Raw genomic sequence first — 25061 nt, forward strand, 5'->3', positions numbered from 1 at the left:
CAAAAATTTTCCATGTATAAAGGCCACATCTATTACTGAAACATACTCTGCTTAAAGTATCTCCAAGCCTCATTATGACCTTGTTTCTATTGCTTCCCAAGTTCAGGAAACTGAAGCTCGGCAGTTTTGAGAATTATGCAGAAAACGGATTTTCCCCCTAAAGTAGCAGACTAACCTTCCAAAACACCGCAGTAACGCTACTGCAAGATGCCATTTCTTGGCCCATTGCTATAACACTGACGTGTTCACAAGGGAGGTGCTGTACTGTTGCTTACAGCTGTTTGCGTAGATTTACTGTGGTATAATCTGGCCTAAAAGAAGCATCTGAATAAAGATAAAAATGCCAAGTGTGCCCAGTTGACAAATACAACACGCAGTGCCTTTTCCAGCATTCTCACTGTGTGTGTTTCCACTGTTTTTTATGTTAGCTTGGAAGCGTGGACACCATTGCCTGACTGAATTCAGTGTTTGTAGTAATTTCCTGTCCTGTTTATTAAATAAAGAAAAAAAACCCCGACAACAGTTCCCTAGTGGGTTCTAGTCTTTTATGCACGGAAGGCTAGACAGAGACCTCAGAGTATTCAAAAAGGTTGTCTTCAGCTTCAGCAGATACTGAGGTCAACTGCTCAGCTGTTATTTATGTCCATACCTCTTACAGTAAGTGAAATAGCTGTCATCCCCAGGCTGGATTTCAGCTCTGTAGCGGGTAATTATCAAAACTTAAACATCGATCTGTTAGAACTTAAACACCACTCTGTTCTCATAGCAAACTAACACTACTTTTCTAATTCTCCTCCAAATGCCCCATCTCCGGAAAATTTAAGCAGAAGCCTATGATATTCTTATGCAGGTAAGATACAGTTGTCAGTATACTGCTACCATACGCTGAATTTTTGTTGAAGGTATTGTGCAGTTGCACATCAGGACTCTCAGAAGTAGCGCTGCTCATATTTCATCACACAAACAGTGTGAAACATGGGAATTAAATGGAAAACAACATTTTTGGAGCTGGACTGATGTCAAGAATTACTTTTCAAAACCCTTTGCTGTTCTTTTTTAAACTTGCCACATGAAAAAAACCTTTGAGTCAATTACAAACACTCCTGTAGACTCATTAGCTCCTGTACACCTAATTCTCCAGGGTGCCAATTGCTTTAAGGTGCCCAGCACTTCTTAGGAAGACACAGAAAGAATCAGTTGCTCAGAGAGTTCTTTCTAAGGCAGGAAGGGAGAATTCCTATCGTCTAACCTCCCTGGGCAGATCTTGAAAACATTGCCCTTTATTCTTAGCCTTGTTACTGAAACGTACCGCCTGAGCACTAAATCTTACCTAGATGTCAAGCCAATTCTATGGCAATTTCCAATTTCATCAGAATAAGTTACCGATATCGCCTTATATATACCAGTCATGGCAGTATTGAATATAAAAGATAACTCTACTGAAAGGGAGATTTTAAAAGTTGAAGCTTTTTAAAAAAATACAAACTAACTCAAAAACAGAACTCTTATGAAAGGGTTTCTTACTGAAACATAGGAAATATTTGATATTTAAAATAATATTACAAATTGAGTCTGCCACTGAAACAGCTGAGAGAGCTGAATTTTCAGCTCTCTCATACCCACATTATTGCAAACTAGTAGAAAGTGCAGATTTTTTCTGACTGAAAGGAAGAAATTAGTTTTCATCACAAAGGCTTTCCATCATGCCAGGAGATATCTTCCCGCTCCCCTGCCCCAAAGAAAAGAGAGCTAGAAAGGAAGAACCATCTCAGGAAAACCAAACCGGTTACTTGTTATGTGGAGAGCAAACCCAGAAGGCATGCAGCAGACGGCACATCTGTGAGCAACAACTAAAAGAGAAAGTCGAGGTAGACACGTCACTGGGGAGACACTGAGAAGGCCACAGCCAGCCATGAACCATGGAAATGTCTGAAGTGGAGGCGGATGTTAAATGACTGTGAGTTTATTTGTGAAGAACAACTTACTACCTAGTTCCAAAGAACTGATAACAATATCTGACTAGGACGTCCTACCAGCTCCTACTACATTGGCAATAGTCTTTGGTACCAATCAGGTTAAAAATTGGTATGTGTAAATGTTGGAGAAATTTTCAAGTACACAAAAAAGTATGCAAAAAATTAGTTCGCTTATGGGGAAAAAATTAACAACTTCTCTTACTGACCACTGAATACGACACTCCTATCTTATCAAAAGAGCAACACTCAAAATAGAGTGTGGAAACCCAAAAAAGAACCTGAAAGCCATTCCTTCACTTTGGAGTAGGACTGGGAAGGCAGACTTGTGAACAGAGACATCTCAATAAAAGCCTGTTTAATCTCAAGTGCATTTGTAGGTTCCCTGTCAACTGATGCTGAGAACTTCCGAAGGTATGCACTTTCTAAATTGCATGCATCTTTCCGTGTACCGATAGGTACTTGGATACCAATATGTATACTAGTTTGTACCTATAAAGATGCAAAGTAAATGTGAGAGATGTAGTAAATGTGAAACACTTTATTTCAACTTTGCTCCTTGCGGAACAGCTGAACTAGCTAAACTGTTGATATTAGAGGTAGTTTGGACAGAAGAAGGTTGGTCCATTGGCTCTATTATAAACTTAGCCTTTGAACTAAAAGAAAAAAACCCTGAAAAATATTTTCTCAGTGCATGTCATGAAAGATCACTTGATTTCAAGTGAACTCACAATGCTATGAAGAAGGGGCAGACAAACTTCAGTAAACATGTTAAAAAACATCAAGCAAACTGTACTTTAAAGGCAGGTTGAGGAACAGGCTCCAGAGCAAAGCCTTCAAACAGCAGAATCCAGTCAGCACTGCATGTTTTTCTTCCTCATCCTTGCATACGCAGCGCTCCAGAAAGAGACCCCGCATTTCCTACTGCTCTTTCAAGCTCTGGGGAAAAAAACATACTGGAGTTCCCAGTGCTGTGGACTTCACTAACGTTAAATGCATTTTTAATCTTGGTAATAAAAAATAAGTTGCATAGGCTCACTGAAAAGTAAAATTCATGGACACCAAGTTAGCTGTTTAAAGCCTGCTGACACTGCTCAAAACTCAAAGCCACTCTACCGGGTCCTGAAGCAGGCTGTAATACAAGGCAAGACCCACGGTTTAGGAAATTGTATTAACATTCAATGCTAACCTCACCAGTGCATTGTTTTATCTAGCTCCCAACTGATTTCCTGACAAAGATCATTACCAAAAAGTGAACTTCTGAGGAAAACAAAACCAAGGCCTTCATGAAGTATTTCACAGTTGTAAGCAGGAGCCAATTCTTACAACATTTAATACACGCTCGTTGTTCTCAATGGAAGTTGGATCGTGCCCCGTTTTGCAAACACAATATAACTTTCTGCAGTACATTTCTTCACAATTTACTTTTCCTGAGGAGAACTTCCTATCTTTATCAGAAGAATGGTCTGGTCATCAGCAAATAAAAGCAGAAAAGTCAAATCCCGATCTCCTCATCCAGCGCTCTATTGCACAGATATCCCGCTGACTTCACCAGAAAGGACGCCTCAGTAAAAGCTTAGCAATGTTACTGTATTACATGTGTGTTTGATGAAACGTGCCGTGTTCCAAATCACTTCCACATCATTGATATTTTCAGCGCTACTTGCTGCCCTGCTGAGCTGTGTGGAGGAAAACACTCCTTTCGGGCAGGGGATGGGAAAGAAGCAGCGTAACAACGCCAGAAGAGAAAGAGGAAGGTGGGAAGGACAGAACAAAAGATGACGAAAGCTCAGCAGAAGGAGTAGGTCGCTACAGTCGGACTTGTCTTTTGGCAGAAATGTGCTAAGGGCTTCTTCCACATTTCACAAAAGGAGCGCGAATAATTCCCCTGTTTTCAGCACCTTTCCCCCGTGTATCTAAACACCATGCTTCAAACCACTTTGCTCCAAGTTATTCTCATAGGAGAGAAAAGTGAGTACTATCTACGTCTAAGACAGGCAGTGACTGAGCTCCTGGAAGAGAAATAGCTCTGTGGTATGGTCCATGTTCTGTGTTATTAGCAGTCATTAAATTAAGTGCTGTATCTGTAAGCAACAGAGCAAACACAAACCGATAGGTACCATCTATGTGGCTGACGGGGCCATAAACACGCTAGACTCTTCCCATGGCATGGCAGCACCCAGCTGAGAGGAGAGTGACTATTTTTTAACATAACATCTCAAAGCAGTGATTATTTACGAGATTAATACACCTAGAAGCCTTTCAGACTGCTGCTTGATGTCAAAAGTGAAATGCGATTGCACTGGGAAGCCCACTGCCCGGGATAAGGCACTGGAAATCACCTGCGCGGAGGGGGTGGTTTTGTGGAGAGACCTGCGCAGGAGCAAACCTCCCTCCGTTCCTGCTTTGAATGCTCCGTCACAGAAAGACTTTGGTTAGGCTACATTCTGTTCTAACTTTTTCTTTCCCTGTTTCCCCACTCAGCTTCATACAGATTCTTATAAAGGTTATGTACAGACTTGTACAAAATGGAGACTGACACGAGCTCTTGGAGGATTTCCCAGAGCAAGTTTAACAGAGATTATGTAACATGTTAAATCTGTGTGTTGGGTTGGTTTTTTTTTAATTTTAATATAGATGTTATTATACTACTAGTTTATTCTTCCTAGCTTAACCCTCCAACCACCCTTTCAAATGCTTAATTATGTTTTGCAGAGATTAAAAACCCGAGGTTATTATATGCATTTTGTTTCCAGCCCTTACATAAGGCAGGACAAATGTGTTACAACTGGAGGGTCTTAGCAAGTCATAACAACCATTATTTTCCTTCCACATGTGCTACTATCAAAGTCATGGGGGTGGATCTTTCCTTTAATTGATGTAACAGCAGAACTTTGGAGCTAGCACAGAACTTTACTTCTATACTCTAATCAGAGATCTCAAAGTACTTTACAAAAGAGGGAGAAAGAAGGTCTCATGGGGGCGAAGTGACTTCCAAAGGTGTCACGAGAAGAGCTGACTAGGACAGTAGTTCAACTTTCCTGACTCCTAGCCTGAAAACCTTCCTACAGAATGGCCGTTTCTAGACGGGGGGAAAGTAGCCTGGGTAAAAAAAACCCCACAACTTCCATTTAAAAACAGCCTCAGTTTCAGAGAAAGAAAACGTCCTACATGGCTATTTTATTTTATCCATTAAAGAATAATTTTAGCATCATGTGTGATTGGGAAGTATAGTACAATATTCAGGAGCTTAAGATATAGCTAAAATTATATTCCCACTGGTATTTCATGCATATAGATGTATTTTAACTCATGCCACCCCCAAGACCCAAGGGAGGAAATAACCAGAAAGCTGAAAAACAGAGAGCTCAAGACCAACAGGGGGGAGGACAAACACGAGGCTTGCACAAAGCAGAGGGCACTTGGAGGTGTTTGTGAAGGAGCAATGATCAAAGCCTTGGACCTCATGTTGTCCTACTGCTGTGACTGCTCTTCACTGCAGTAGAGTCCCTGCTGCTCTTGGGTAACTGCAGTGCGCTCAATGTTCAGAAAACAGGGGGGTTTGTTCTTTTTTTTTTTTTGGCCTAGGAGGCTTTCCTCCTAGGTCTGTCTATCTATCCGTCCAGAGCCCACTGAATGGAACTACTACAAAAATAACGGGAGTTGCTCCAGTGCATGGCAAGGTGCCTCAAAAGAGAAGGCAGCTTGAACACATTTTGCTCACACTTCCAAGCTCTACAGGCTCCTTACTCACTTCGGAGCGAAGTTCAAAACCTGGATAGTCCTGGTCTGCACAGCCTTGTCTCAACTTCTTCAACTTCTTCTGTGGTTCCCCCCCCCCAAGACAATGCGATAGGATAAATCCAGCTTAAAATTATGGGGCACTTGTAATATTGAAGATACTGACTATTCCCAAAAAATCAGGCTAAGTCCAATCCTGACAGAACTGACTTCAAGATATAAAACGCATCTTTGTCCAAAGCCATCTCTAAGATGCTCTTCCAAATAAGCACTTTTAAAAACACACCCAAGCAAACAGTCAACCACGCTTTATTCTGAAGGAACCACCAAAGGCAATTGTTTTTGCTGAGTGTTCTTGACATTCATACACTTTCATTTTAGATACCATGGTAATAGGCACCTGCAGTAACACAGAATTTTATTTTCTAATTTAATCTACGGTCATTTCTTTTACAGGGTTAGAGCTTTTCTATCTTGTACTTAGCGTAAAACTTGAGGACTTTAAAATAAAGCCCAGGGGTTACTAACAATCCTCTCCTCCAGCTGATGCTCAGTGTGAGGCAGATTTTGTCATCACACTGTGCAAGCTTCTTCCTGGGTGAAGTCGGACAATGTAACCTCAAATGAATTTGAAATAGTCACCACGTCCATAGTGGGGTAGATGCTACATTGCTGGCGGGGGGGGGAGGGATATTATAACAGCAAATGGTCTAAAGCTTGTTTGGGCAGTGTAGCAGAGCTTACCAACAGTCATGGCCACAGAAATAGCCCAGGGCACTGCCTCGGTTTCTCTTGAGGTCGCCTGGGCTTTGTGCAGCACAGAGAACACCAGTCCAAGGATGCTGTTCTTCTCAGAGCTCTGCTCCAGCTCTGCCTCTGGAGGCAGCACAATGCAACACAGCTGCTCTCACCCACTCAATTTTTTTCTAAGTGCTGTTCTGGGACCCTACTCTACGTGTCATGCCATTCTTTCTGCCCTGCATCACTGCTCCTCCTGTCTTGTGCAGCTTCCTCCACATAACTCACATCAGCTTCTTCGCATGTCCTTTTTCACAAGCCACACATCTTCTATCAGGTCCTCTCAGGAGATGACCAAGCAGACTTACATGAAAACCAGTAGCAAGGAACAAAATGGTCTGTTGAAGGTACAAGATCCTTTTGATGGCTACAAATACTTCTAGAAAAAGAAAACCTCTTTTTGCTTGTTATTGTTGCTGTGGGTTTTCCTTCTTCTCCATCTCATTGTTTTTCTTGTAGAGTTTAGAGTTTCTTGTAGTTTCTTCCCCTTAGAAGAAAGGGGACAACTTTCCACACATGCTTTCTACTAATTTCTCTTCCTCCCCACTTTTCCTTAGATTTTTACTCCCCCACCTTCTCCTCTTCTTCTCACTGAGGAAAAGGGTAAAATTCCCCTCCTCCCTCTTGATACCACTACCTGATACTAATTTTCTGAAAAATTCAGAGGAAGAGAGTCTGTGTCTTAACTTTTTCTTCTAAAGTTTTTGCAACGGTGCTGAACCCTGCCAATGATATGATAATGAAATATTTCCAGGAGGAAAAAAACCTGTAAAAACTCTCTGCACCCATGGGCTTGCTGCACTTCAAGAGGGGTTGCCCCAAAGATTTCGGAGAGGTCTCACTTCCATACCCAGCAAACACCGTGGTCTGCCTTTAGTGCTGCCCTGCTGCAATCGCTATCTTTTCCAGTCAACAAAGTCCATTTTGGAGGAGTGGGCGAAGATGTGAGAATTTCTTTTTCCTGTAAGAAAGCAACTGCAAGGGTGTTCTTCCTGCTGCATGGGAAACATTTAGCAAGACCAATGCAGGAGCCAGGGCTGGCCTAGAAGAATTTAGTCTTTGATGTTAGTAAAAAAACCCAACCAAACAAAGAAAGTATGAATCATAACGTCTGCCACTTTATATACATCCTAAGCGTCTGGAAGAGTCAAGTTCCAGAAACACATTTGCTAATCCAGTGCTGACGGGGTTAATGAGATCAAAGCCAGATTCCACTTTGTGCTTAGCAGTGAGACACTTCTTACGTAGGGCCAGGGTGACTGTAACCCTCCTTCAGCTCACCAGCACACCAAAATCAGCATCAAAATAACACAAATCAGCCCCTACTCTGATTACAATCAGTATTCCTACTTTCTATCTCCTTCCAACTCCATCGACCCCTGCCTTTCCACATTAAAATCAGTCAGTGTTTAATTTCAGGGTAATCTTCCTAATTCACGTTTACTTTCACACATTTTCTCTATCTCCTCTCGCTCCCCCCACCATCGTTAATCAGGAAGGGCTCTGATGCAGGCGCTTACCTTCTCACCCAGCAGACAGCCATCCCAAAATTCAGATCCCCAACAGTCAAGGAGGTAGAGAACAGCTCTCCTCCCATCTTCTTTTAAGTTGCTGCGGCAAGTGCAGGAAGGGGCCTAACAAAGCTGTATGCAGGCAATTGTGTTATCAGGGCACTTGGCACTACCAGCTGATCCTTGATTACTATTCATCCCTCAGGAAAATAAAACACCCTTTTGTAGTAAAAGTGTAACCGGTTGCTATGATGCATTACATATTAACAAAAGCAGCTTTTTACCAAAATTACAGATGATGAAAGCCTGGAAGTGGAATCAGACCAAGGTAACGAGTAGCTTCTACACGTTTCGGATAAAAAGCTGACAGTTTAACCAAGATTTTCACAGTGCTAGGAAGAAAGTGGTGGGTGAGTTACGTCACATAGTGAGTTCTGGAAAACAAACGTTAAGGATAAAATTTTCTGTTGTAGCGACCTTCTTGGTGTAGCATCCTACATATTCAACTGCCAGCACTGTAGTAACCCAGTTTTCACAGGGTCTCTTTAACATTTTTGTGCTTTTCCTGAAATCCACACAGAAGTTTTTGATATGCTTTCATATTTTCTTTTCTCCCCCCCCCCCCAAGAGTACTGCTTAGTAAAGAGCATAGTTCTCTGAAAGGCAGACTTTACTAAGCAGAAGGGTAGAATTTGCTGGTTCGGTAGAATAATCCCTACTTAGGTGGTGAGGAAGCATTCCAGAATATTACAAGATTTGTTTGTTTCCTAATCTACTTAAGCACCCATAGGCCTTAACACCCGCAACTTGAGTGCTTTAGGGATCTTTCATGTCCATGGCCACTCTCAATGGAATAGCTCTGCATGAAAGCTGCAGATTTGGACTCGCGGCAGTGCAGCAAGCTGACTAGTGGGACACTCACCTGGAAAGAGCTATATGGCTTTGGTCCACTCACCCACCAAATCCCGCTCTACATTCCTCATAAGCAGTGCCTGCCTGTACGCAGCTGCAGTAGCGCACGCAAGTCGCTCTGCTACTTGCATCTTGCGCTTCTGCATCAAACCCCACTGACTCTCAGTTAAGACAGCAATCCAAGCACCGTGAAAACACTTCACATGTAATGCAAGTGAGGCTGTGTGAACGCAGTTCACATCCTCCGTTTTGGGAAAACTCGCTGACAGAGGAGGGGGGTAGCTTTAAACGGCATTAAGCAGAGCAGGCTTGATGTAAGCAGCTACCCCTGTGTGAAATTTGAAGCTCTTGCCAGTGGTGTGGAGGAAAGACATGACCTCATTATTCCACAGCCCAGATAATCCGTTCCTGGATAAAGTGAGAGCTGACAAGTGTTTCACCTTGAAGGTTATCAAAGCCCTTTCCACACTCTGCTGATGCAGAGGCATTTACTTTACCAAACAGGGATGTGAAAACTCCTCTGTGTTAGAAAAGGAGATAAAATAAATCAGGGGGGTGGAGGGTGGTTAAGAGCACACTGCCATGCCACACAGACACAGGGATTGAGAGGAAGAGACCAACGGCATTTCCAGAACCATTTATGCAAACAGGATATATTTGCACGAATTGGTAAAATATTTTTCTCAATATTTTGAGAGTTACTGCTCTTAATTCCTTCCAGCTACCTCTAGGCACTTTCTCTAGATAAGTGCCTAGGAGCCTCTCTTGACATCAGCTACCCCCTTTAGCACCTCCAGAAAGGTAGTTCAGCTCTTAGCTGGGATAAATCACTGTCTGCACCATCTTCTAGTGTCTCTCCAATGACTGCTGAGGGAACCAAGAGCAATTCCACTCCCCTAATCTTTTAGTTAGATGAATCCAAGCTTTATTGCCATGCGTTTTAGACAGGCACACGCAGTCAACACGCTAGCCTCAAATTTTGTTGGAAGGACCCGTAATCTGTTTGAGCAATGGCTCCACACTAGTTCAAGGGGAAAGAATGTCATCTGGTTGCCATTGCCTTCTCTTGCAGCACCTGCGCTCTTGCTGGAGGCCTGCCACGCAAACACAGAGCAGGGCTCTTTCCCCCTCACCGGTCCGGTCCTTGGTGGACTAGTTAACAGAGAAAACACACATCTCCTTCTCCTATCAGGACTCTGGAGTCATTGGATTTAAGTCTGCAGGGAAGAATGACACCATTTAAAAGATTTAACACGGAACATATAAAGCCCTGGAGAAAACGCATGGCTGAGTTTCCTACAGAAAAGATTAATAAATGAACAGGTAGCAGTTGCAGAAAGAGCAGACACAAACCCCAAGATTAGGAGTAGGTTTCAGCTGAAATATTAGTCTTCCAGATGTTAACCTGCCATTCAAAACATGCCCAAATACAACTGCGATTCTGCATGCCTCTTGCACTTACTCCCTAAGAAAAGCGCTTTATTAAATTGCACACATTAGATCACCTACAGTATTTTCTTTCATGTCAAAGGAAAAAAAAAGACACCAGCAAAAGCAAAAGATCTTGAGGTTCCTAGTAGATAAAAATTATTGCAATTCACTACAACCATAACAACAACATTAAATACAAGTACCGAAGGGTCACAATGCAAACCCAGTTTTCCAAATGCAACTCTGTTATGGGTTAGCTCCACATTGACCAGGACTTCAAGATAGAGTTTGGAGCAGCTACAAAAAGCTTTACACAGGCCATCTGGCTTCTGTGTCCAGTGGCCAATATGTCACTTGGGAGTAGCTGAAACACACTGATTATCCACCCTCCTTCACCCTGTCTCCCCTTACGTGCTGGCTTTGTCAGTGGTGGCCAAGCAGTGGACCTCCCCATCACATATGTCACGAGCAGGTCGAGGCGCAGGTCAGGGTGGACCCAGCTCCCACTGCAAGCCACTTCCCATGCCCCTGACTGCATTGGCATGGGAGTAATCCCAAGGCACAGAAGCGTGAAGGAAGCACGTTCAGCTTTGTCCCAACTTTGTGATCACAGGAAGCAAGGCAAGTTCTTTATGCCCGCTTTTTACTAATTCTTTCAGGGGCATTTGCCAAGGTTTTGACAGCGGGTGCCTGCCTTCCAGGCACATGCGTGACTCTTCGTCTTCCAAGTACAATTCCTTCTAAGTTCTCTCCTAGCTAGCACTAGATCCTGAGCTACCACAACCACTGGACATTTGCTTTTCTAGTATTGGCAATACTGTTTCACCCACCCGTTCAATTGCTTTCTCTGGGAGAGCCAGAAACAACCAAAAGCCTTCAGGGTCAGTCTCCTCTGCAGCCCTGATACTTGCCCGTTGCAGTAAGGAGGGATAGTTTTCCTGCCCGTGAACTTGTGTCCATCAGTTAACTTCAGCTTACTGGGCAATACACAGCAAAACACCAGGCTGTACAGTTCGGCTTTCTCTTTAGCCTTCTCCATACCCATCAGCACAGAGTTTGACGCCTGCTTCACAGGGAAAGATCATCCACAGCCAGCCTTCCCACAGCACTCATTGACTGATGCTCAGTTATAGGAGCATTATGTTTGGCACGTGCCCAGTTTCTGAAGGAGAACCACCACACTTTGACATTTAAAAAGAGTAAAGAAACCAAAAGGAAAGAGCCAGAATACACAAACCAGAAAAATCAACTTTAAGGACACAATATTTGAAAGGGCTGACAAGTCTAAGTTCGATGATTTTGAATAACCATCTTTGAAAATTATCTTTATTTTGTCCCCGATGTTCGCCCTCGCACCTGAACTCAGTAAACCTTATGTTCTGTTCTCATTTAGAGACCGTACAAAAATTATCCACAATAAACTTCATTCTTTTTCCAGGATTAAGAATTGTATATCGTACTTGCAGAGAAAATCTGGTTTATGCATTAGGGAGAACACAGGACTGAACTTTTTTTCAAGTTAAGTGAAGACATTTTTGCATTTTGATCATAAATATTCTCCTGGTCATTTCTGGCAAACCTGTCAAAAGACATTTTAAGCCATTTTGCAAGACGTTGTTATTGGAGGAAAAAGTTAGACTTTGTATTTAAACAAAATGTGCCTGAAACATTGAAAAGCTGATTTAATGTTAACAGTTCTGCAACTCAAGCAGTATTTGGGCCAAAAACTGGCTCCAAAAGATAATGGCAGGCAGGAAAAAGACTGTATTTCTAAAGAACATAAAGAAATAAGTCTAGGAACCGCTTCAGCAGTTAAAGAGAGGATGGGAGAGAGATGTTCTTCTCAGAGGTGTTCTTTTCTGTTCACCGAGCCTCTATCGGTTTCTTAAAATTATCTCTCACGGAAACATCCAAACAACAATAAACGTGATTAACCCAGCAGAAGAAAGAACGCCTCTATCTTTGATTTACTCTGAAGCGTAGAGGTGTTCAGGCTTATATGGCCTCACACTGCAAGCAATTTGATTCGGTGCCAAGGCACAATGTGTTCAGTAAAGCACGCTGTGAAAAGTTCAGCTCTGAATTAAAAAACACTCATTTAAATGACAGGCTAACAGAAGATACTTCTGAAGTGCTCTGTCCTACAGTGCCCTCATCAGTAAGTTCCAATGAGAGGCCGAGGGTGCAAAAGCACTCACGGGACTGGATTATGAAAGGAGGACTACGTTGCTGATGTGCTTTGACCAAAACTGAGTATTTGGTTATTTTCCAGAATTCTGATAAGAAGGTTTCAAGTTGCTAGTCCACGATAACAGTGATCTGTCATTAGGAACCAGAAGGGGAATCGTCATACCTTTCTTTAAATCTCAATTTATCTGTGACTTGGGATGGAGTAACGTTTTGAGTGGCACCAGACTAGCCAAGTTTTCCAAACAGAATATTTGGGAGCAACATAAACCTTCTAGGGACTTCACAAATTTGCCATAACTTCATTTTTGTAAGAGTATCTTACTTTTCAAAAAATCAAGTTCCACAAACCCAATGATAAAAGAGGGAGCTTCCTACATTTAAAATCACTTCAGGCATGTAGGTATGTATCAAGAGATTTGGTACCATGTGGATAAATGTGGCACCATGCGGATGAGAGGACAAATGTTTGCAGGGATGGGTTTATTCCCAAGGCACAAACAGCAGTCATGGGGCAGCATTCTCTCCTAATGTCCTAAAATTGAGTGTGCAAAATTCCCTCTGATGGCAACAGCAGTCCACGTACAGCAAGGGCAGCCAGCTCCTACCTGCCTCTCTCTTAGTTTCTCAGTTCAGATTCACGCCTTGGTGCATGTTCCCAAGGGATCTGAGCACTTCCCAAGGAATGGCGATCTAGTTTTGCTACTCATCTGGAGCACCACGCAGTGTTATTTTTAGGATACAGAATTACAAACAGAATTTGTTATTGGCAGTAAAAACTACGGTCTCTCTCTCCTCCCTTCAGGAACACATGCTGGAGGAAAGTGCCAGGGGATAACGGTATGGCATTTAATTTTTGGAAACATCAAAAACTTAATAGTTACGATAAATGGTTCACATCCTGAGCTTCAAGTTGGAGTATATAGAGTTTAGAAAAGAAGGATTAATTAGTTTCAAATGCAGTCCTGATCCCCAAGGCAACTTCTCCAGTTTATAATTTTCTTAATTCCCTCTGTCTGTTGTACTATTAGAGTGTCAAACAATGAAAAAAAGAAAAAACCTGCACATACATCCCATGAACGAAGTAAACGACCTGCTTTTCCTTGTCCTCTAATCCTTTTCAGTGATAGTAAAATTAAATGCTAATTATAGTAACAAGAGATTAGAATAAAAGTAATAAAAAAGTTGTAATTTTAAAACAGTAGATTTCTGTTTAAAAGCTACAAATTGTGTACAGAGTGAAAGAAAGTAAAAAGAGAAAAACCATAATCAAGGCCAAGAGATTACTTTTTAAATTTCATATTGATAATATAAGCAAATATGGTAGACATATCTCTTAGATATATACAAATTTCTCATAAAAAGGTATAAATTTCTAAATAATTATAACTCTCCCATCAATACATATCTAATGACTGCAAGAAAGAAAAGTCTTCAGAACCACCAATAAACAAACCCCCAAAATAACTTTAGATGTCATAAAGCATGAAATGGTATTTCTTGTTTACTCCAACAAGTAAAAGCAGGATTTGGCTAAAATTTTCACCTGTAAATTCTTCTACTTACCTCCAAAATAGCAGGAAAACGTAGAATTACCTACTGAAATCCAGGTTTTTGTCACCTTTTAAAAAAATTTTTGTTAAAGTTTGTATTGGCTTTGCTTTACCTTTCCCTCTATTTTTCATGTCTGGAATAGAAAAGCTCAGTCTTTCTATTGTGGGGAAAAATGCTGAAAATGAGTTTGCTTAACTACATTTCATACTGAGTGCAAGAGCAGAGAGCCCATAAGGACCTGTCGTTGTTTCAACAGACGATATAACACAGAAATAAGTTGAAAAAATTTTATCTGTCCCTGAACTATTTTGTGGTCATTTATAACAGTATTTGCAAGGAGGTTTTCTTATTCATTAATTAGGATTCATTAGGATTTTAAGTGGCCAGCTTTAAATTACCAGTCAACATTCCTATTGATTTTGATGGAAACAACCAACCAACAAAAAAATACCTTTTGCTGATGCCTGGCAGTGGTTTCAGGTTAGCCAAGAATTAGATGCAGTTCACTTTTCTGAACTGCACAGGCAGCTAAGGGATGTACAATTTTTAAGGTGCCTACTTCCCAGTATGTGTAAATAGAAGTTGTTTAAGACCAAAGATAAATGTTTTGCTGTAATCAGTCAGGATACCTTAGCTTTATCTCAGAAAGCTCTATGTTCGGCAAGCCTGTTTGGCAGCTTTTCTGGAGATCATAAATCAAAAGATTCAGAATAATTTTCAGCATTTTTGTAGTGAGGCCACTCCCCAAGGTCTGCGCCTCACTGGGATGGTCCCTGGAATTAAACTGTGGTTGAGGCAGGAACAAATGAAAACAGTAATGACACTTGTTGCTACTCTCTTTAGGGCCAAGAATTCACCAAAAATTCAGAATTTGGTAATTTTTTTTTGATACACTTATATACACTCAGATAAACTGACTTAAACCAGCAGTCTTACTACCTCTAAAATGCAGATTACACCACTGAAATTGTAAAATATAAAGTTTTGGACAATATCTGTTACGCTCAAAACTCCCACACGGGCATTTATTACGATGACGCTGCACTTCAGTTAACTTCGGACACTCCATTCACTTACAATACAAAATTCTTTAGCTTTTGACAGCTTTACAAAGGAAATTTGCTATTCACACCGTGAATGGGGGTATGTATTAATTTGCCTTTCAAAGCGCGTGTAGTCCACTTTGGTGCTGATAATCTGCATAAAACTGGATTAACGAATTGGGAATCCTTGGGGTCACGACAGTCAGTGCATACCGAAAGTGCCGTCCCATGATAGATTTGGCATGTATGTCTTCCTGAAGAGCTAGAAGGGCTGCTTCTCTACAGACTGCTGTTATCTGCAAAGAAATTAAAAAAAACACCACATAGCATTATTATTATAAAATACATTACTTGAAAGGAAGAAAGCGAACACAAGAATATCAACGTACTCCAAATGCCAGATACTCACAAGGACAGAGTTTCTCCAACTTTTTTTTTTTTTTAATAAATGAGGTTGTGGGTCACTGGGACATCCAAGAAACAGGATATAGCTCAAAATTCAAACCACGATAACATTACATTTCATATTACAGTACGTTGCAAATTAACTTGATAATCATATTACCTTGTGTTAAACTCCCCGCAACACCTGATAAATTAAAACCCCAACAACCAGCGATACATTTTTCTGTCCCCAAAGCGCAAGAGCAGATATTCCCAGGCTCTGCGGGCACTTTTCTTTCTCAGCTTTACGCTGGGAAAGAAGTAAAAACAATTAATTCAGAAAGGAAGGCTAGAAGGAGAGGGGTGTGTGGAAGGGGAGGAGGGTTAAGGTCTCATACCCTGCAATGTGTTTTTAAGCTCTCTGGACTTCAGACAGCGGAAACAGACTGATGCCAGTGTCACTCTAAAGACACATTACTGTGGTGAAAAGAGCTTGTGGAATGAAAAGAGATATTGTGATTTCCAGTGCAACAGGGAAAACAGTGATTGATATTGACTGCTCCCTTATATCTGTAAATGAAAGAGCCAGCTGAAACACATTTGTCCAGCTATTCAGCATATTTTCTCTGTTTGTTCACTTACTGAAAAGAGTTCCCCCGCTTATGCTGTGCTAATGGTTGCCAAAGCCGTTTAGTAGCTTTTTAGAGGATTTAGCAGCATGTTTAGGAAGCTTTCACAAGAAAACATGCATGGATTTAGATGGCTTTGTCAAGTTACAACAATATTACTATTAGTTCTGTGCTGCTCTAATGAGCAGTGAAGCTAAACACCGCTGTTATGCATTTTAATGCTTTTCAGGACTTCAGAGACAGTTAAACGTGGAAGCGTAGCTGAGATTTAGTGCACCAATTTCTTGCGGAGATAAGTAATACATCATCTAGAAAGTAACGCAGGGATCTTGGTCTTTCCGTTCAGGTTTTTCTCTAAGTAGACAGTGTGACTATTTCCCTATCTCTAACACAAATATAAAGCTACTTAAAGAAAAAAACCCAAACCAGATCGAACTCTCCCCATCCCTGCCTAACACCAAACCCAGAAATCTTTCAAAAGGGAGAAGACTGTTGATGGAAAAACAGATCCCAAGCATCCTGGACTCTAAACCTGCATTGGTCTTTGAAGGAGGGGTCCATTTCCCCTTGATAAATATCGCACTAAGGGCAAGTTTTCCACAAAATGAAGAGGAAGAGACCTTCCGGGGGTTTTCACAGGCTTTATTAAAAAACCCCAAAACTCAGTACAGCAGGTTTTGACTGTCCTGCTCACAGAGACCATCACCGCTCTACGGCATTAAAATGATGAAGCAGGGTACCACTACAGCACAAGGCGTTCACTTGTTAGGAGCCGATATGTTTTGCTGACGGAAAAGCTGAAGGAAGGACTGTCAAGTTGGCAGATCCAAAAAACGAAGGAACACCACTGCCAGTCTTAGTTCTTCCTGTTTCACTTGTACACTGATACACCTAGGAGGAACTTGCCCATAAGCTGATACTTCTGATGATGCTTTTACGTTTTCTCTACGCTCTGCCAAGAGTACCAGTAACATTGACAATAATTAACTCCAAATGATTTTTTTTGTTTTAATTCTATTCTTAAAAGACTGAACCATAAGTTCTGTGATAACTGAAAATTAATAGACATGAGGAAGCACCAGAAAACTGATATGTTTTGTTGGTTTCCCAGGAGCATTTGAGCTGCTTTTAAGGGAAGAGGAAAGAATTTTAAGGCATGAATTATCATACTCTCTCTTCCTGGCTGCACTCAAAATTTTTGTGGACTAAATCTTTTACATATTGTTGAGTAATAAACAGCAGGCATTATGGCACAGTGTTTAAAATTTGGGCCCTCACGTCTGGTCGCAGAAGTCACATGGCGTTGTTTCCATCCCTTGGCTAACCCAGAGTATCGGGTTTCTGAGGTAAGAGATTCGACAAGGCAAGTTTGATTATTTTTCTTTGTTCAAGTATGCAAACTTAAAAAAAAAAAAAAGGTCCTCAAAAGCATTCTCACTAGCTAGTAAAGCTAAATCACTCGTGGAAAGCAAACACAAGTAGTAATATAGCCACAGTGAAATGAGAGTGAATTCATCTGGTGAAATCTGCTGTGTTATTGGCCTAAGGTCTGCTGGTTCTTCATAGATATTTCTTGTCACAGTCGCGTTAGGACATTTCTTACTAGACCAAGCAATTGAAGGGTTTTAAAATGTCATTTCTGCCTAGATTAAACAACAACATAGATTGGGTCAAGCGAGGCAAAGAGGGAAAGTAGCAGAAGGGGCTAATTGACAACAAAGGAAGAAAAGCAGCGGCTTTGCAGCAAGGTACGGATCCTTCCCAGGCTTAGTGGTGCTCCAAAACCAGAGGCTGCATCTAGATCATCAGTTTTAAAACCTTGCAACAGACCTATCCTCAATGAATTTGTCCAATTACTTTCTTAAAACACTTCTCCTTTTGGCCTCCACAAGATCATCCTGTAATGAGTGCCACAGTCTAATCATGCATTGTATAAAAAAGCATTTTTGTTTGTCTTAAACGTGGTAATTTCAACACGTGCCTCCTAGTTCCTGTGTTATGAGAACGGTGATTCATCTGTTGTTCCCTGTTCACCTTTCCCATATCATTGATGATTTTACAGAGTTTTATCTCAACCTCTCTCAGTCAAGTCTTTGCAAGCTGAAGAGTCCTCAGTGATTCAGTCCCTGCTCCTGCAGAACTTCTCCATCCGTCAGCCCGTCTGCCATGTCATCTTCGCTACTTCTGCTCTGTCCTCTTGCTGTTGAGCCACTGAAGCCGTACAGGGCACGCAGGGAGCCGTACCATGGCACAGCGGTGTTTCTGGGTTGCTTGCAGTTCCTTTCCTACTACTATATTTGCCATCATATTAGCACCGAGATGATGTTTTTCAGAAAATTATCCACACTGCCTCCAGTATCTTTTCCTGAGTGACAATGTCTAATTTAGGTCGTATACTTGTGAATTTGAAGCCTGGGTGATTTTCTTTTCTCTCCATTGCATTTGTCAGCATGAATAGCCTCTGCCTGCCTCTATAAATGAGTGTTGTGAACCAACATTACCTATCTGCCGGTTGTAAGACAATTATTAATTATTTTCAAATAAAAATCCAAGGGATCACCATTTTTACCTTTTCAGTATAAAAAAAAAAAACACAAAAAACCCCACAACAAACCAAAAAAGTGCAGTCTTTTGGATCTCTGTGTGTTGTGAGGAATAGGAATAATGTCCTAGTCCTGTTCCAAAGGCAAAACTGCAGCTCAATGTATTGAAGGACAAAATAGATATTCTTGACTGCATCTGAATATAGGGTGGCTTTCAGCATTGACTGTTAAAGCCATAATGAAGACATGAAATGACTGTCAGAAACAACAGTGATTAAACAGCAACAGACCAGGCAGCAGGTAATTAAGCAATAACTACTGAGGTGTGGGGTGTTATTGCAGAGATGAATAGCCAGCCGGGTGTGGTTGAATACTATTGAATCTATGAGTACCAGAATATATCCTAGTTTGATTATTAATATCATTATAAATGAAAGTTTAACAAACACTATTCTCATTTTCAATGGAATGAGAGCAAATTAGTGACCTATGCATTAGTCTGCTGTCAGCAGTCCTCTCTTAGCCTTAGTCCTCTCTATGGAAATAATTTTGAATTCATGTATTAAAAACAGATTATCATATTTTAAGGGACTGATTGATCATCTGAATAAGTGCTTTAAGATCAGAAAATAAACAACTAATTTAGAATCCTACTTCAAAGTCAAAGCGGTGACTGTATCAAGTTATCCTGGGAGGAAAGGAGAACTAAAATTTGCTATCTGAACCATGCACGCACACACGCTGATCAGTAATTAGCAAAGCCACACACAAGCTCACAGCTATGGTGCAAACAATGATGAGTCCCCAAAAGAAATGGATTTACACCATTCCCTCCCTCCCCATTTCACTCCCAGCAACAATAAAATGCCCAGTGCCAGCTACTGGTCCCTGAATAAACAGCATTCAGCATAACCCATCCTTCTCCCGAAACCAATGGTTACACTGGCTGATTCAGCTTGGCCGATTCTCCCCCATTCTGGCATTAAGCACCAACTCTTTCCAGCAGACTGAAAGTCCTTTTCAGCTTCTTTGTATTTAAAGTGCTCTAAATAGCTTTAAAGAATCTTTAAAAAAAAAAAAAAAAAAAAAGGGAGGAAAAAAGAAATGAGCTTCTGTGTTAAAGCCTTAGGTATTTTCAAGAAAGTGGTTTTGTTGGTGCAGAGGCTGTTGGGAACACCTGTGAATGTCGGGTTTAATTGGGCTGCAGCTGGTGTCGATTGTGCGCGCAGTAACTGGCAGCCACTGGCTGGCTGTACATTGTGTTTCATTTTCCTTTTTCCTTCCTTTTTAACTTGCTCCTCCACCCCGCCAGTTAAAGTTGTAAGGGATTGTGTGTAAGAGGGATTAGGAGCCTGGAAACAGAATAGTACCCTGCGGTTTGTGAATAGCGCAAATTGTGGCGCTTCCTGGATGAAAACTACCTGTGAGACCGGGCGCCCGTCGGTGCACGGCTGCTAGCCAGCCTCAAAGGAAGGTTGTGTATAGGTTTGGGGAGTTGGCTCTCCCACTCTGGTAAGGAGAGATAAAAGGTTCATACATGGCATTTTAAAAAGACATGAATAACTCCTGGGTCAGGACATCTGTTTCTCGCTCAGGCAAATTCCTACCCGAGTCAGGCACCTCCTCTTAGCCCTGCGTCAGAAGCTGCTCTAAGGAGAGCAATAGCCTTATCCCCACGAAACCGGGCAAGTCAGAAAGCTCTCAGGACCCAGAGCCGTCACCTGACTGAGGAAAGAGGTGAGCATGGACACCTTTCCAAAGCGAGAAGAGAAAACAACTCAGGAGAAGATGCACCATAGGCAGAGAGGCTAAGAGGGAGTAGCAGGGAAAGGTTGCCGACTGCATTCTAAAATCGACATAAATATCTCAATTCAATGCAACTCCAGCAGCGCACAACTTTCCGCAAGGGATTTGTACGAGGCTCGGTGCAGTGCTGGGCAGAGATGGTAAATACCTCAGAGAGGTAAATACCTCTAGGTTTTGCCAGCCCCAGCAGGTCACTCCCGCTCAAAGCGTGGGATGCCGCAGCCCCTCTTTCCCTCTTCTCCTTTGTGCAGGCACCACCCGCTGCCGCCTGCAGGCTCCCAACCCTCTCTTGTGCTGGCCCCGTCTCTTAAGCTGGCCCTTTCATTAACTGACTCAATGCACCAGACCATCAGAAAACTAATCCAGAAGAGAAAAAAGAAAAAAGAAAAAAAAAAAAAGCATTAGCTTGCTGCTGGGGTATTGAGATTCGACAAGCACCAGTTGGCATGGGAGGGGTGGAGAGCACGGCAAGTGCCTCTTCCTCCAGTAGCAGGGAGCTGCCGGATCGCCTCATGAAATTTTGTGCTAGCTCACCCTGTTTTAGCATCCCCGCACTGCTTCTGATACGCACGGTGGTCTGTCCGAACGAGCTCAGGTACCGCAGGCACGATGGTGGCTGGGCCAGGGAGATGTGCCCTAGATAACACTTTTGTACAACGCTTTTATCTTTTAAAGATAAAAATACTATTTTAAGATGTCACAAATACCATTTTTTCTTTAAAAGGGGCTAAACTGAGAAGCTTTTAACTGGTGAGACGTGGAGTTTTTGATGTATTTCAAGAAAGGCTTAAATTTAGTACTTCTCGCATGTTTCAGCTTTCCTGTTTCATGCATAAAACAGATAACACAGGAAAATACCAGATAACATGCCTTTTTTCTCTTCTCCGAGAAGAGAAATTCTTACAGAGCACTACAAATCTTGTTCTGCTTAGGAGGAAAACGTTTCCAATACTATGAAATAATTGATCACCCTGTGATAAATTTTGACCTAATTCTTGAAAGACAAAGAATTGTCCTTGTATGTGTATCTCTTCATTCCGCTCAATTCTATGATCTGTAGATTTAAATGGGATGGATTATACATTTGGGCATTTTGCAAATGGAAAATAATCTATTCTAACCAGAAAATGATAACGTGTATTAGCATAATGCTTTTCATACAGTATCCACTCATTCCTCAGATTCATGTACTGTACCTACCACTGGAACTTTGGAGTGAATTTACTTAATATATGATTGTCGCTCTATAACACTTTCCTAACTAAAGTGTGCAAGGCACTCACAGGCCACACAAGTGCCTCAGTGAGACAGAGGCTTCTTTGATCTCTAAGCAACTATGTTTTAAAATGTTGTTAGTTTTCCTCAAGTGAAAGCGCATGCATCTATATGGTTCTGTATTCATGAACACTGCCTTGGAACAGTTGAGTTCCTATTCGTATTGCAGCCATCCTCTGCAAAGATATCCTATCATTATTTTTTATAAAAAGATAGACTTCTTTCTTCCTTGTTTATTAAAGAGACATTCAATATGAGCAGACATTGGATAGTCTACTTTAAAGCAGGTCTGTAGTGATGAAGCAGCACCTTTGCAATTCTTAAATAAAAAGGACAGATATTATGTGTGTCTTGTGTCTCCGATCCAACAGGCTGAGCAAACAATCTCTGCTATTCCTGATTTCTTTTATGAGAAGTTGTTAAGGAAACGTAATTGAACAAAACCAGCTCCTTTAATGATGTCTGTAAGTGACCTTAGTTCCGAACAGACTGGCCCCAATCTTCACTATTTAATCTACAGTTTGCTTATTTGTGTAATTTTGCAGATTGAAGTGCATGTGACCATGCTCATGGGCGTCCACAGCTTGCCTGAGGTGCTGCACAGCGTCGTGAAGTGGTCGTGCCACCTGCATACATCTGGTCTGACCAGGACGATGCTTCCCACTCAGCTCTTCCCATGGTGGCCACAGCTGCCTTGGGGGGCCGCAGCAGGGACCAAGTCCTCCTTCTGCCCCTTCCTCCCGGTCGCAGCCAGGAGCGCCAGGCTTCAGGTTCACCTTGTCTACCCGCTGCGGTCACCCGGTGCCACAGAGCCTGGTGTGTCGGCCAGGGGCTGAGCCAGACAACTGGCCGGTTGCTCTTGTGGGACAACGGCAGCATGGCAACAATTAACGAGACAGCGGTGACCACAAAATGCTGCGTTTAATTGCTCTTACTGTACCAAAAACTGAGCACGGGTTGTGCCTGGGCAGCAGACAGTATCACATGTATCAGTAGCTCTTATTATTCTATAAAGCTTAAACATGCCCAGAGAAGAGAAGGGAACGATGAGGTATGTAGCCAAAATTAAGCATATGTATCATAACTATAGCACATGATGACAGCTGAAGAGAATAAACCAGAGCCTTCAGTGGTACATGCTAAGTGTCATCACACATACCTCTGCTCATCCCAACATGTTCTAACAGAGCGAAGCTTTGACTCCATCTGCAAGCTTTCTTTTTTCTTCTTTCCACTCTCTTAAAAAATATTACTAGATGTGGTATCCTTCCAAGCAATATATAAAACATGTAAATTCCAATTTAACTTTTGTAACTACAAGCCCAAAATGCAGCTATTTTCCAAAACGCACTCTGTCGATATGGCTCCCATCACTTTGGCAGAGACATGGCATAGCTACACCTTTCACAAAGGAATTCCGTAACAAAACGAGTTTTTACATGCTGGGACTAAATATTTTTAAACAGCACTCTCTGCCAACTTCAAGTTTCAGCTATATTTGTGCAACAAAAAAAAAAAAAAAAAAAAAAAAAAATCACACACATGTTTCTATACAAGATTAAGCTGCATTTCTGGTTAACCTCAGAATTATTTCATTTTTATATAAACATTTAATGAGAAAGTTTAACTTCTTCCCTTCAATGAGGAAAAGGAAGCCAAGCCACTAGAAAAACAGAGTCTTTCTATAAGTATGTGTGTGTGTGTGTGTGTGCGCGCACTCATTTTAATTAAAAGTAATTAACAGAATACTGTGTTCTCACTCACAGTATGCTGTTACTACAGAGGACCTGTACACAGAGCTAATGCTATTTTGCTGAATGCCACTAGCAAGACAGATTGAATTATGCAACTAAAAATTTAAAACTAGAAGACTTGGAGGACATCATTAGCTGTAGCTGTCATGAGTTTCCCTCTAGAAAAGCAAAACCAAAGAAAAAACTACAAAACAGATTTGGCAGCTTCTACCTTATGAAACCTGTCATAGTGTAGGTGTTAAGTAGTTGTTGCATTTGCTTGCTTTCTTTTCAGATTTTGAGGCAGACAGATATGAGGTTGGGCGATACATTCAGCATATTCTATATTTCTTGCACTGAAAAATAATTAATGCCTTTGCTTCTCAAACCAGTAATTCTCTTCTCAAGTTTAACCTGGGAGAGTAGCAGAGGCCTTAGACTCCTATCAAAACAAAGCAAATACAAGTGATTCCGCAAAAGGAATTGGGAGAAGTGCCCTCCCTTCCCTAAAAATATTTTTTTTTCGTCAATAGAGCACAGTCAGTCTAGAACTGTCTTTCAACTCCTTTCAGCTCCAGCAGCATTTCTGTTACATTATACCACCATTTAAAGATTGCTAGAGCCCTAAACTTTTGAATCCACCCAGCAAAAAGGAAAGAAAAAATTATTTTTTCATGGGTTTATTTAAACTCTCCCTTTCATCCTGTCTGTGGAGCTATGGCAAATATTGTCTCTGATTTGGATCTTCCATAGCAGGTTAATAGCAACTGTATTTGTAGTTATCTATGTATGAGATATCATAATACAACATAGTACAAGCAAACAAACTCAGTTAAAAATAATGGCCAGAAAGTCTAGCAAATCTTCTGGAGTCTTAGTGTTTCTATCAATTTGGATAGAAAGCATACAAATCCTATGATAATAAGAGAAATGTCTACTTTCTGGGTCTCTGTATGGCTATTTACACACGCATACACATCCTGAGTTGAGGCAGGGAGTGAAAAAAAGACATTTGTTGTGTAGGGCCTTTAGATTGCAAGATTAATAATGTCCTTAATGGAAGCTCTCTTGCTTTTTCATTTATTGGGTTCTCAGTTGCTGGAAGGTGCGAGATGTCTCCTGTGGAGTATCTATTCCTCGGCAGAAAGCTAGAAGAATTTCAGACTGTTTCTAAGTTTACTTCTTGGAGCTTCCCATGGTACCCAGCTGCTCATGTTTCCCAGGAAAATCAGGGAGGAGGGCTACTGCATGCCTGTATTCCAGAGAGGCAGAATATGGCTGGGAGGAGAGTCAGATCTAGAAAGCAATGCTGTTAGCCACAGCTAGATGCCTCCATGTACAGTTATTACTCCTTAAGGAGGAAGCAAAAAGGCTGGTAAAAAACTTAAAAGTAAGTTTTAATGCAAGTTTTGCCTGTGCAAGAAAAGAAAAGAAGTCATTATAGCAAGAAAAAAACCCCAATGAATGATATAAATATACGAAACAAGAAAAGTGGTGTACCAACAATTACCTTGAGTTAAGGATTTATGTAAGGGGTATAT

At 41.4% G+C, this 25061-nt stretch overlaps 1 protein-coding gene across 1 annotated transcript in view; it reads right to left on the reverse strand.

Annotated features, from left to right (window-relative positions):
- AFG2A (AFG2 AAA ATPase homolog A) overlaps nt 1–25061 on the reverse strand; it is a 232055-nt gene that overhangs the window by 12685 nt on the left and 194309 nt on the right. The window contains 1 exon segment of the mRNA XM_072862747.1: nt 15364–15446. Coding sequence (XP_072718848.1) covers nt 15364–15446 — 83 coding nt within the window.

This window comes from Ciconia boyciana, chromosome 5, assembly GCF_034638445.1.
Source record: "Ciconia boyciana chromosome 5, ASM3463844v1, whole genome shotgun sequence".
Classification (NCBI taxonomy): Eukaryota; Metazoa; Chordata; class Aves; order Ciconiiformes; family Ciconiidae; genus Ciconia; species Ciconia boyciana.